This window comes from Tachypleus tridentatus, chromosome 10 (genome assembly GCF_004210375.1).
Source record: "Tachypleus tridentatus isolate NWPU-2018 chromosome 10, ASM421037v1, whole genome shotgun sequence".
Taxonomy (NCBI): domain Eukaryota; kingdom Metazoa; phylum Arthropoda; class Merostomata; order Xiphosura; family Limulidae; genus Tachypleus; species Tachypleus tridentatus.
The window spans coordinates 65,037,393-65,051,793 of record NC_134834.1 but is presented as its reverse complement, the minus strand read 5'-3'; the positions used below and the strand labels follow the sequence as shown (position 1 = coordinate 65,051,793).

At 34.0% G+C, this 14,401-nt stretch overlaps 1 protein-coding gene and 1 long non-coding RNA gene across 9 annotated transcripts in view; one reads left to right on the top strand and one right to left on the bottom strand.

The window, feature by feature from the left end:
- The window catches only part of LOC143229463 (paired box protein Pax-5-like), a 74,601-nt gene extending 69,244 nt beyond the window's left edge, over window positions 1-5,357 (top strand). For 5 of the 8 annotated variants that reach the window (XM_076461811.1, XM_076461814.1, XM_076461810.1 and 2 more), the window contains 3 exons: window positions 307-498; window positions 2,722-2,856; window positions 3,247-5,357. In XM_076461811.1, coding sequence (XP_076317926.1) covers window positions 307-498; window positions 2,722-2,856; window positions 3,247-3,353 — 434 coding nt within the window. In that variant the 3' untranslated portion in view covers window positions 3,354-5,357. The remainder of the gene's footprint in view (window positions 1-306; window positions 499-2,721; window positions 2,857-3,246) is intronic. The other 3 variants (XM_076461816.1, XM_076461815.1, XM_076461817.1) reach the window with 1 other exon arrangement.
- Window positions 5,358-5,408: 51 nt separating this feature from the next.
- Window positions 5,409-12,976, bottom strand: LOC143229468 (uncharacterized). The gene is made up of 3 exons (XR_013015896.1): window positions 12,907-12,976; window positions 10,354-10,478; window positions 5,409-7,215 (listed from the first exon to the last, which is right to left on the bottom strand). It is a non-coding gene; the product is annotated as an uncharacterized LOC143229468 (long non-coding RNA).
- Between the last annotated feature and the right edge of the window lie 1,425 nt (window positions 12,977-14,401).

Genomic DNA, 14,401 nt, shown 5'->3' with positions numbered 1-14,401 from the left:
TTGGTTAAAGTTTCTGCACGTTTATTTGCTGATTTCACTGCTTTGTTGTGAAATATTCATGAGACCCCACTTTTAATTTATGTTTGTTTTCCTTCTGTGTTTAATAATTTAAATTCACAGTGAGTTAATATTTCTTATTGTACTGTATATTAGAAAAGCTTCTCTTTAATATACGTTGCATTGAATATTTTTTCTTCCACTTTAGAACTTTCTCCTAATTTTCTCGTAGTTCAATATGCATGTTGTAGATTTTCTAAAATGTCTCTCCTTAAATACGGTCATTATTTCTGTTTGCATGTGACGTAGCGATGGCGTGTTGTGACGTCATAACCTCGCATGTTCTTCCATTAGGCGGAAGTGATGTAGAAAATAGTCCATCTCCAGTAAAAGCGGACACCCCTACTTCCTCTTCTTTCACCGTGCTTCAGCCACTTCAAAATACAACATTTAATACGAATAGTCCATATGATTCCCTAGACTCTTATGGACAGTACCCAGGCAAGTGATACCGCTATCGCTTTTCTCACTTCGTTGATGGGTAGAGTACGCTAAACTGATCTGCAATCGGATACCACTGACAACATCATCTCTTATCATGCACTCGCCGGCCCGGCATGGACAAGCGCGTAAGGTGTGCGACTCGTAATCCGAGGGTCGCGGGTTCGCGCCCGCGTCGTGCTAAACATGCTCGCCCTCCCAGCCGTGGGGGTGTATAATGTGACGGTCAATCCCACTATTCATTGGTAAAAGAGTAGCCCAAGAGTTGGCGGTGGGTGGTGATGACTAGCTGCCTTCCCTCTAGTCTTACACTGCTAAATTAGGGACGGCTAGCACAGATAGCCCTCGAGTAGCTTTGTGCGAAATTCCAAAACCATGCACTCGCCATATTACCCCTCAAATGCTGTCTCTCAATCTTCGCAAAGTTGTAAACTACTTGTAATAGATAATACAGAAACTCCGCGTTATGAGTTTCTCATTTTTATGGTTGTAAAATACAGTTACTATAAAAATTAAAGTGCAATTCATAAGACTGATGTTGTCAGTAGCAGGATTAAAAACACGTTTTATTGAGAGAAGCTTTGTTGTTACACGTGTATATCTATATATATATAACTAAGAAGCAATCGTGTAAATAATAGCTATTAGTTATCACAAATAAGTAACCCATAATATTTAATTTTTTGATTTTTATATATAATCTGACATTGTCTGTTCCAAAGTAGATATTTTTAACTTATAAAAGTTGGTTTTAATTATCTATATTTTTTAAAGAAACGGTGCATTTAATGGTTAAAAGTTGGTGTTCATTTTGACGAGATAAAGAAATCGTAATTTACATCATTAAGAAGACGAAATGGTCGGATATGGTCAGTTGATTGAAGCGCTCGACTTGCAATTTGAGGGTCGCAGGTTCGAATCCCCATCCTCCTCAATCATGCTCGCCTTTTCAGCCGTGAGGGTCATTATAACATACAGCCAATCCTACTATTCGTCAGTAAAAACATACCCCAAGCGTTGGCGATGAGTGCTGATGACTAGCTGCTTTCTATCTATGCTTTTACTGCTAAATTAGGGACGGTTAACGCAGATAGCCCTCGCGTAACTTTGCGCGAAATTCAAACGAAGACGAAAATAGTGCAAAGTAATGCTTTCTTTAGTTATCTTCCTATTTTTATCTGTTTCTTGGCAGGTAATCAGTGAATATAGCTCTATCCTGAAATAACTAAGCCCTATTAGATCATTAAAATGACAACTATTTTGGAACTGGTGTGATAAACTATTTCTTTAAGGAAAACAAAGGTCCTTATAGATAGCCGTTCGGCTATGTAACTCATTATACATTTACTAAAGTATCATGGCCAAATAAATGAAACGGGTTTTTGTAAGTAATTCGTGAACCGTATCCTCCTTTTAAAGTTTTTGGCATTCTTACACCCCTTTGTGTATTCAGAGACTTTCTTTATTTTATTTTTCTAAGGACAAAAAAGGTTTATTTGCTGTGAAGATCTACTGCAACCTAAACAGATTTGAGGAGATACAGTTGAAAAATCTCCCATCATTTTTGTTTTCTGCTCTGCATATTTTCCACCTGAAAATGGAGTATAGACACATTTAGTCGTGTAAGCTGAGCCCCTGAGTGGCACAGCGGTATGTCTGCGGACGTACAACGCTAGAAACCGGATTTCGATACTCGTAGTGGGCAAGGCACAGATAGCTTATTGTGTAGCTTTGTGCTTAATTTCAAACAACAACCGAAAGCTGAAATGAAGACCAGCTTGCCAACCGTTTTTCGGTGTGTATGTGTGTGTGTTTCCTTACAGCAAAACCACATCGGGCTATCTGCTGAGTTCAACGAGGCCCCTTTTTCAGTAGAGATGATCGAAGAATCCAGTGATGTGATTTCGTCTATTGTTGAGTTAACAAGCTTTATAAAATAATTTGCCATTATAATTTAACGAGAAATTACGAGGTTGTTTTTAACAGTTCTAAAATGTATGACATTGATTAATAAATCACGAAAACCTGTTTTTTAAATATTTTTTTTGATTATGTTAAATTATATGTTGAACCCAGTGCGACGGGTAAGTATAGATAAACTAATAAAGAGAGTTGTATAATGTATTGAATGGAAAATGAAATAGTTTAAACTAAGGCGATTTTCTTATCTGTTTTTTGATTCCAAAATTTTGATTTAATCAATAATTGTATTTACTTGTGCAGTAGCGGCCGCAGGAATTGGGCCCACAGGTGTCACTGGTGTTTCTGCTACTGACTATGCATATACCTCACCTTACACTCAGTATTCCTCTGCTGCAGCTTACGGTGTTTACGGTTATAGTTCTAACGGCATTATCAGTAAGTAACATTTACCTCTATAAAACATTAAAACGAAAATAACATAAGTAACTGAATACCAAATTGCTAAATGTTGCATTTATAGGAAAAAGAAACTTTGGCGAACTTTGCAGTCTGAATGTTTTATATCTGTAGAATTATATCAAGCCATAATGATTTCTGTGTTTACTGATTCTTATTGAATAGCTTTAGTAATTTATACCAACTAAATAATTCACTTAAATAATTTCTTAGATGTCTTATTAATGGACATTTGAGATGACTTACAGCAATAGTATCAAAGTAAAATGTTGTTAGATGCCATTTTATTCCTACGTTCGAAAATATGTGCGTATCTTGGTCTTTGCTCATAGTTATTTTTCACTGATAATTTCATTCACTGTATTACAGATCCATCCTATTATTATGCTCATGGAGCCAGACCTGCATCAGCGAACACCACGGGACACGGAGGGCCACCAATCAGTCCCAGTACTTTCAAGGCTGAAAGGTGTTAGTTCTTCCAGAAGGTTTGGAGCGTTCAAATAAATAAGGACATACAAGTGAATAGACGTCACCGACTGATGTGTGCTAAAAAGAGGCGATATATGCAATCTAGCTAGCTGTTCGCTTCTCCTCAGGGGCAGCTAATATTCTTTGGGGAAACACCTTATAGGGTTACCTACCTCTTACGACTAAGTCATCTTCGAATGAAAAGAAATAGAAACGAATTTAAAGTATGACTTGTCATACTGGTCATTGGAGATCCCCTATTTTTACTGTTACTAAATATATGATGAAACAACGAGAGGGCGCTCATCGAAACTTCTCTGATATGTGTTTTTTGAGAGGCTCAAAGCATGAACTGGGTGATGAAAAAGAAAATAGAATTTGGGTTTAAAAGAATCTTTAAGTTATATGATCTATAATCTAATTGTATAAGCTTTAAATATGCTTTAGTAATCTCAAAGCTCATGTTTTTTTTGTTTTTGCATTCGTATATGAAAAAATATATTTTATTTGTCATTTCATATTTTTAGATAGCTCATTTTCGTCGTATCACAATGTTTATATATTGTTAAGTAGCTCATTTCCGGTGTGTCACAATCTTTTCCGGGTTTAAACTGTTTCTTAACTTAGATCACGTAATGAACACCATACAGAGACTCCTCTAAAACCAAATGTCCGTAGTTGATACAATTTGCCATCTTGAATTGACAACCCAAACTATTCCATTACGGATTCACTGGAGTTATGTTTATGTATCTTTATCTTGGATATGTTTAAAGTATTAAACAACGATATATTTGTGGATGTCTTTGACTGTGTCGACTTCACTGACATTTTGTTTTAGAAGAGAACAAAAATACTATTGTAGTCATGTCTCTTATAGTCATATTTATATTTAATTTTGTGTATAAGTTAATGATTTTAAAAGGCATGGCTCTTTGAGTTCCTCTACTACGGCGGCTTCAGTCTACGATACTTAAACAGTTTTACTTTTGATATGTTGTTTCAAACAAACAAATGTTATTTTAGCCTCGCTTACTTATGTGAGGCGATCCTTGGTATCGAAGAAACGGAAACCTCGTAACAGAAGCACTCGCAGGGCCTAGCTGTACCTGCTATTTATCGTTCAGTGTACTTAAGTTTGTTTGTTGTGTTGTAACGGGAGGGTTGTTACTTTGCTTATAAGTTATGATCGTGGGTATGACTTGTATGACCAAAGATTTTTTTTAATCTACATTTCTTTTTGAAGGTATACACGCTTCTTTATTTTTCTTTTTGCTGTCCTATGTACATTCTTTTTGCTGTCCTATATACATTCTTTTTTCTTAAGAGATAAGGCTCAGTTACTTAACAACAAACTAAAAATATTTAAAATATGCTTTCTTACTTATTGGTAAAATACTTAACTCTAAACTCATTCTTCAAACATTTATAGTATCTGTAGTAAAAATCAGTATACCAAAAAGTTACTTTCGTACGTCTTTCTTAATAGTGGATAGATTTTATCGAATAAATGTTGTTAGCCTATTTCTTCACATTTATAAAGATATATATATATATATAATGTAAATTATGTGACTTCTTTTTATTATAAGATAGATAAATAGATCGCTATGCCTTCTTGCTCTACTTAATTTATTAAAATTGTTTGGATAATTTTAAGCAGGTGTTAAAACACAATTGAGATGGTATGATTACCATTAGTTGCATGATGCGATTAATTTATTGCCCACAACATTCATATCTAATTTTTTGAGATAATTGTTTCAACATCCAGCACCAGTAAGTATGTTATTCTGGTTTTTCGGTCACAGCAGATGTTTTGTAAATATAAGTTTCACCTTTTTTAATTTTTTTGTCAGCACCCTATATCCAGTGAATTCGTTATCTTACTCCAGCTCTTGGGTTTGCATGTTTCTTTTGAAGAAAAATGATATCACTGTAATGTTATATTTAAAATAACTCAAATATTAATGAGAAAACAAGGGAATAAATAGCTGGTTTATTACGAATTATTGTTCATCTTAGTTATTTATTTGCATGTATGGAAGAGCAATCACTTATTCTTAATCCTAGACTTATTTCAATGTGCTTTACAGTAGAATGTCCAAACATTTAAACTGTGGTCAGTATAACATGTAATTTATGACAAAACTTGCACATTGTTTTAGTGTTTTTTTATTCACTTAATAAGAGAAAACTACATATTTTAATACTTGTCTTATCATATTGTTTTTCAGTTGTCTTATCCAGAAAATAGAAAATTTAAATTACTCGTTAAAAGAAACATATGTTGCACTCTGTTTACAAATAGTCGTTATAATTTGATTGAAATATACATATAAACAATTATTATCCATAATTATTTATAATACTTTATGCAAAATGCCAATCATACAGTATTGCGTAACACATTGGTAGTGATCTCAATTACAATTTCTGTTTTGGAAATTAAGTACAAAATCTACATACGTAACGCATCAAAAACGTATTAAATCTTTAATTATATACATATAACAACTAACACAATTAATGCATAAAATTCACAAACGTATCCCAGAATAACACTCGCTATCATTTCTTTTCGTCACAAGTTTGAGAAAAAAGAACCTTACGTGCTATGAATTGGTTCAGAAGGAGCATGGTTTCATGAAACCAATGGACAGAATAGGGAAAATTAGTGCTTGATCCAAAATTCGAAGAATTTCTTGCTTCGATTGGACTGAGTACAGTCTAGTCGTTTATGTACCTGGTTACAGGAGAAAAAAATTCAAGATTCGTGTACGATGCTTCTGAACAAGCTCTGTGCTTTTAGCTGTGAGTATGTTATAAGAGTGACAGTCAATATCAGAAAAATACTTGTTGTGGACTGTCTGTCTTTCCTATGGTCAACAGTTCAAAATTAGAGATGTTATACAGTTATTCCGTTTATAGCTATTAGTTTGAATGGCAAAACTTATCAGTTCGATTCACGAGCAGTTACTTATAAGTTTACAACCCGATTCTATCACAAAGATAATTAATAATATAAGATATTTAAAATGTACAAAGTATTAAGCTTTGAGTATAGCCAATCATTAAAAGGATTAAAACCGTGTTTACAGGATAATTTGAGGATATATATATATATATAGAATCACATTATAGTAATTAGTTTTATCCATATTTTTCAGGAAGAAAATGTTTACAATGACCAAGTCTATCACAATAATATTCTACTTATCCATAAATATATTGCTTATTAAACGACTGGTGTATTTTAAATTTAAAATGTAAAACTTTTGTTTATATATGATCACATACCAACTTACCGCCAAGCTATAATGAAAAGGATAAATAATGCCATAAGTATTCAATGATAGAAGTATTAAAAGACACTCACAAACCATTTGAAGTAATAAGATCTCAGATAGCAATACCACGTTACCAAAAAGTGCTACGTGTTATATTTTATCTCGGACGAGTCTCCGATTTATTATATTACATATTACAATTTCAAATATCTTTAAATTTTAATTTTAACTTAGAAGTTAATTGAATATCGGTATTATTAAATTTATGATATTTGCCAACAAGATTGATACACAGTTTTCTTTCTTAACACAAATATATTTTAATATTCAAATAACAATACAATTTATGATAACGGTTATTACAAATAACGACCTATATGCAAAAGTTTTACAAACTCTAAAACATTGCTGAGTCTTCTAACTAGTCGGGAACTGAATATTTTATGGACGGCTTACGAAGAGCGAATGATTTCTATGTTGATATTTTTACACTTTGTTTAATGGCTTGCCTCACGGCTTTTCTCCGAAGAAGTTATCTAATGTCCTCGTATAAATACTAATGTCCGAAGTTAATTCACTGAAATTAAATGGTTCGTAATATTCAAAATCTATAAACATTTCTGGTAAAATATCTGTAGTTTTCCGATTAATAAGCGTTCATCACAATTATAGCTACAGAAGTTTATTATATACTGACTCTAGCAGACTAAGACTATTATAACGCCTCTCTACGTGTTGGTCACCTTTTATACACTTGAGAGGAGAATTGCTAGAAATTTCATTTAAGGCAACAATACTGGTATTTACGTATATACATAATACATTGTTCATTCTTACGCTGGAGAACTTTCTACAAAATTAAAGAAAAGACGGGACTTTCGCAAAACACATTTAAAAATATAAGATACAAGCACTTCTATGTATTAAATTGAAACAAACATAGATATTAAAGTAAGTATATAATATCAAACATTTAGCAAGAAGTTAATCTAATAAGAACAGAAAAATAGTTATAAAGGTAGTAACTGAAAATTAATGTTGTTAGTATCAGTATTATGCCCGTTATATTTTTAAACAATACATCCTTAATCTAGTCCTTTAGGGAATTCGAAGAGTGAGAAGTGTGTATAATAACAGCATTTCAACTACACTACATTTATCAAATTTATTGCCGACGACGCATTTCGCTCAATCAATAGCTTTTCAGACTACCTGGAATATAACAAACACGATCCTGATCGGAACGCTTATATAGGTCACTTGTTACAATAGCAATTGTTAAATCGCTCTCTCTCTCTCTCTCTCTCGGTGTTTGAGTATATGTTTATACCCTAGAGCAGGGGTTCTTAACCAGGGGTGCCCGCACCCTAGGGGGTGCGAAGATGATTCCCAAGGGGTGCGAGGATGCCCATGAATAATTAAAGCAAATCTATATTTTTACATAAGAGTATGCTTTATATTTTTAGCTTTTTTTATATTTAAGTTTCCAGGGGGTGCGAGAAATGATTACTGATTTGAAAGGGGTGCAAACACTGAAAAAGGTTAAGAACCACTGCCCTAGAGGGTCAGGTTCTCTTTTACCCCTTCCTTCTCCCCGTATTTATGTTGGTCTTGCAGTAGTAGAATTTAGACTGAATATTATTTTGGTCCTTTTCAGGGCAATGTCCATGTATTTTGGTACATATTTAGTTGTTATTTTGCCCTATCAGCAGAATGTCAAGTTTGTTGGTGGCACTTTTAAAATTTTTTTTTATGAATTTATATTATTTTTATTTTTATACTTAAAATACAAATTGACTGAGGAGAGATGTTTAGGACTAACTTCATCATGTATGAGATACCTATCTAGTTCGCATAGTAATTCATTTTTCATCCAATTCTTATCAAAGTATGTTATTGTAAAAAGTAGGAGTCTATCTGGTATGGTTGGTATGTTCGAATATTTATGTATGGATTGAGATGATATAGTTTTTGGAACTCTGTATGCTGTTGTGAGAAGTGTGTTTTGGATTGTTTGTAGTTTGGTTTTAATTATTTTAATTAATGCTGAAGCTGCATAATCTATTACTGATCTAATATATGCTTTGTAGATTTTTAGTATGTTATCTGTAGATGCTCCACTGTTTTTGCCAGTTAGACTCCTAGCATAGTTAGTTCTTCGCCAGACTTTATTTCTAATTTCGTTGACATGATTAATCCAAGTTAATTTTGAATCATAGGCTAGACCTAAAAAAATTGCCGATGGGGCAGTGTGCCATTCATATATAATTCTGGCTGTTGTTTTTTGTGTTTTGTCAATTTCGTAAAGACTACGAGTTGTGTTTTTGTTGTGTTTATTTTTATCCTATATTTTTAACAGTATTCGCCTATTCTATTTAGTTGCGATTGTACGTTGGTGGCTGCTATTATTGGTTTTGCAGCACTTTTCCAGACTGCCACATCATTTGCGAACTGTGAAGATAATCCATGATTTGGATCCTTCAACGTTATATTGTTTACATACATGATGAAGAGTATAGAGCTAACTACCCCTCCCTGAGAGACACTTTACCCTGGAGTAAAGTACTCAGAAAAGGTACCCTCAACATTCACTCTACACTTTCTATTTTCCAAAAAGTTGGATCGCTGTGGTTTTGTTTGATTTGTTTTGAATTTCGCGCAAAGCTACACGAGGTATAACTGCGTTAGATGTCTCTAATTTAGAAGTGTAAGACTAGAGGGAAGGCAGCTAGTCATCACCACCCACCGCCAACTCTTGGGCTACTCTTTTACCAACAAATAGTGGGATTGATTGTAACTTTATAACCCCCCCTCACGGCTGAAAGGGAGAGCATGTTTAGTGTGACGGGGATTCGAAATCACGACCCTCGGATAAATTGCTATGGTGCGTACGCCTTTTACAAGATAGATATTAGGTCTATTACACTTTTAAAATTGTATTCTTACCCCAGTCCTTTAGATATTTTCAGGAATTGCAAATAAAATGCAATAAATCTAATGCCAAAGTCTTATGGCATGTAAAAGTATAATTGTAATCATTCTTCGCCGTAAACACTACAATAAGAAAGCTTTCTAATTTCAACCAGAACGGGACAAAAAGATACATTGATTAAACGGCCACGTCAACGACTCATAGGCATAGACGCTCTTAATTTAGAGCTGCAGCCCACAGAAAGGGTCATTAGCCAGTTTTCCCGCCCTCAACACAGCTACCATTTACTGTTACATTTTACTATATGCCCATAGCTAACAGTGCAGGATGTGTTCAGCGATACATTCTAATTGGGTATAAACTAAACAAGGATAAACTAATTTGAACACATTAATGCTGCATTTAAGTATGTCAAACCTAAAAAATTAATGTTGCCGACCGCAATTAATCAGATACCTAGCGTATAATAAAATAGTTGAAATTTCTAAATTATAGATACATACAAGACTTAATTTCAATCTCAAACAGTTCAGATGTAATAATCAACAAGGATCTAGAAAACCAAAACCATTTGTTTGCTAAAAGACAAATCACATGGTGTTTAAGATGGAAATTCGATTTTATAGAAATTACAAATACATAAAGAAACATTCATTGGTAAAGATAAGTAATCAATGAAAATACGACAGCTTTCCCGTTTCAGATACATGATACATAGGTAATAAGGACAACAAGTATGGTGTTATACAGATTATATTCCAAGCATATTATGCAGAATCTTACTATTACTGTACACGATAGGATAGAACAGTATTCTTCCTGTATTTTTCAGGTGATATCTTCAGTCCCAATGTTACCTCAACACAACTTATATTCTTACGTCATCATTTTTTGTTGCTGCCAGATCACTTGAAGCCATAAAAAAAACAAAAAAAAACATAATGACAAAAAATAAACACAAGTCTTAATTCTTTTTAGGCTTGAAGTCACACGTGTATAACATGTTCATTTTGTCAACCACAAGAACTGCACAGTTTACGTGGTAGTATTTGCTCAGAATGATCAGTCAAAATATAAATGGTCAAAACGTAGTCGATTTGTAAGCAAGAATACTTAACAATCCTTTGTTTCGACACACTCACGGTAACACTTAATCGTAGTATCCTTCCTGTTCTTTATAAACGTTTGTTTGTTTTGTTTGTTTGGAAATTTCGCACAAAGCTACTCGAGGGCTATCTGTGCTAGCCGTCCCTAATTTAGCAGTGTAAGACTAGAGGGAAGGCAGCTAGTCATCACCACCCACCGCCAAATCTTGGGCTACTCTTTTACCAACGAATAGTGGGATTGACCGTCACATTATACACCCCCACGGCTGGGAGGGCGAGCATGTTTAGCGCGACGCGGGCGCGTACCCGCGACCCTCGGATTACGAGTCGCACGCCTTACGCGCTAGGCCATGCCGGGCCTCATTATAAACGTCATTTAAAAATATCTATATGCAAGTTACAGGTAATCATGAGTTCAAGTTTTCTTCGTTCAATTATTAATATGATTAATTAGCTGGCAATACACACAGTTACTAATCGATACATCACTACGCCACTCGCTACACAAAGACCGATTAGTTGTTAAGATTGATCTGCGTACTATACATTACCATATTCTTTTATCCTAGTATATAAGGTCAAAATAACGTATTACTTCGAATTTAAGACGCATCTTTTTCCTCATTTTTCCGAACTGAAAATTAGGGTGCGAGTTTTAAATTCGCGGTATTATTTTTCACTCTTCGAAAGTCTAGAAAACGTAATTTTCCTCGAACAACAAATTTTTTTCGAAAATATCTTTCATTAACAAACAGATTAGAGTATATTTTAAAAAGAACCTATCTTAGAAAGACTAGAACACACGTACAGAACATCAAATTTGCCGATGTCAGCGCTTCTAGCGGTGTAGTTGGATATCACCGTCTTCAATCTTTGTCTGACTTTCCTGTTGTTCAGATGATATTTTATTGTGTTTTTATTTTTATTGCGTTTTTAGCCATAGGAAAGCGTTTTATATACGATGCCGAATTTAAAAGAAAAGTTATTTTGTGCACCGAACAGTTTGGGAATCGTACAGCCGGTAAAAAGTATACAGTGAGTGAGGCAAATGTACGTCGCTGGTGTGGTATGAAAACCAAGTTGTCTTCTTGTCATGAAAAGTACAAAATCATTTTCTGGCCCAACAAAACGAACACATCTTGAAATTGATGTCGCTGTTTTAACGTATTTCAGAGAGTTATGAAATAAAGGACTGCCTGCAACGAGAGAAGTCTTAATGTTAAAAGCAAAAGAATGAGCAGGAAATAGTGGCAGTTCTTTGAAGGCTAATCCTGGCTGGTGTGAGAAATTTATGAAAAGAGAAGATTTATCATTACGGCGAAGGACAACAATTAGTCAAAATTTGCCTTTGTTTTTGAAGATACGGAAGATGGAACGCAAGGTTTGGCTTTTGAATTTCGCACAAAGCTACTCGAGGGCTATCTGTGCTAGCCGTCCCTAATTTAGCAGTGTAAGACTAGAGGGAAGGCAGCTAGTCGTCAGCACCCACCGCCAACTCTTGGGCTACTCTTTTACCAACGAATAGTAGGATTGACCGTCACATTATAACGCCCCCACGGCTGAAAGGGCAAGCATGTTTGGCGCAACGGGGATGCGAACCCGCGACCCTCGGATTACGAGTCGCACGCCTTAACACGCTTGGCCATGCCGGGCCTGATGGAACGCAAGACGACATTGTTTGGTACAATGGTGAATCAAGCAGTGAAGATGCTTCACCTTCAGAATATAACAGTGAGTCAGAAGAAACACTGGAGTAACATTGAGATCAAATAAAGAAAGCAGGAAGAAACATTATTGTTACGAAAGTTTTAAATGTCTTGTATATTTCATATATATATATATTATTATATTTCATTTTAAATACATTATTAACATTTTTGATTCGTTAATAAACTCTTTTAAAACATATTTATTCCTTTCTAATTATAATCCAATTTTTTTCCTGAAAATACCTTTTTAAAAGTGAGGTGCTTCTTAAATTCGAAGTAATACGTTATATGCTGCACACTATACACAGGTATTTATGGTACGTGATATCAAGATTTCTGATATCAAGAGCTGCATAACAAATAAGGGCTTAAAAAACCATTGAATTGAAGAGGTGACGTCTTACGTTACTCTAACCAAAACAAATACATGTGTAATATTGGGTTATTGGGTTTCTTTGTGTAAGAGGACCCATCTAAGGTGGTATTAATGTTTAAGTGTTGTATAATAATACAAAATTTACCATTTTAACTTGCAGTCGTCCATCCAAAGTTTTGCTTTAGTTTGTCATGAAAGCATTAGAACAAGTGCTCCCTTCTCCTAAGGCCGAAAAGTAAGAAAAAATATATTTGTTGTAAACACTTTTATCAGATCGAGAAAACGATATTGGTTTGTTTGTTTTTGAATTTCACGCAAACCTACACGAGCCGTCCATAATTTAACAATGTAAGACTAGAGGGAAGGCAGCTAGTCATCACCATTCATCGCCAACTCTTGAGCTACTCTCTTACCAACGAATAGTGGAATTGACCTTAACGTTATAACATCCCCACGATTGAAAGAGCGAGCATGTTTGGTGTGACGGAAATTCGAACCCACGACCCTCAGATTACGAGTCGAGCGCCTTAACCACCTGGCCATGTCAGGCCAACGATGGTGGTGATGTTTGTGAACATATTATATTTACACGGATCATTAGGGATTTACAATACTGAATAGCACACACACAGTATAACATTTATGTATATGTATATAGACATATGTGAGAAACAATTAGTTTTTTGTGTGTACTTTTTGTTTGTTAAGCCTTGAGTTAGTACTGAAGTAAATATCATTTTGAACAAACTGAGTGGTACCAATGAACTACGGATATTTATATTACTTTAATGTTATGAGATTTTCGTGTTCTAATTTTTAGGCCTTGATAGAAAAGTTGCATTGCAATGGTACTAATGTTCATTAGTATTTGCTCTATAATATTACGTCTAATCGAGTAGAATAGCCTTTATAAACTTGTATGCTATCACCCTCAATTATACGATTTTGATTTAACACTTATTAAAATAACTGCTATAAATTTTAATACGCTGGTTTAAATAACTTTAAATATACACATCATAGAGTTGAGAAAACAGCAAATTAGATATATTATATAAACAAATAGTAAAAAAATATATACATTTATTTATTTATATGACGATTCATTTGACACCTGGTTACTTTAGACTGAATTTATTGTAGCATGTAAGAATAATATGTCATAGCTATCTATTTGGAGTAGATAAGATAAATTATGTAGGAATAACTTTGTACAATAATGTGAATACAGCTGTAATATATGGTATACAGATAGCAAACTCTTCTATCACACTTGATAGAAAAGCTGTATTACAACAATACTAAAATTGACTGCACGAACATCATGCATGATTTATATCTATAAATATTATATACTTAATATTTTATTACTATTTAATGTCTTGAGAATTAAGTAACATAGAGTTAGGCTAATACACTTTTACTTTTATATTGTTAAGTATATGTCAGATTCATATGTAATAATAAGGATAAATTAATTAATTACAGTTCTTTAATGTTTATCTGCAACTTTAAACCATCCGTGTAACTCAGAGTTGAAAGTTTTCTTAAATTTTGTATGATCGTATGTACTGGGCTAACTGAGCTAGATGGAGCCTTCGTAAAGCCAGTTCAGTCAGAATTGTTTCTTAAATATATGG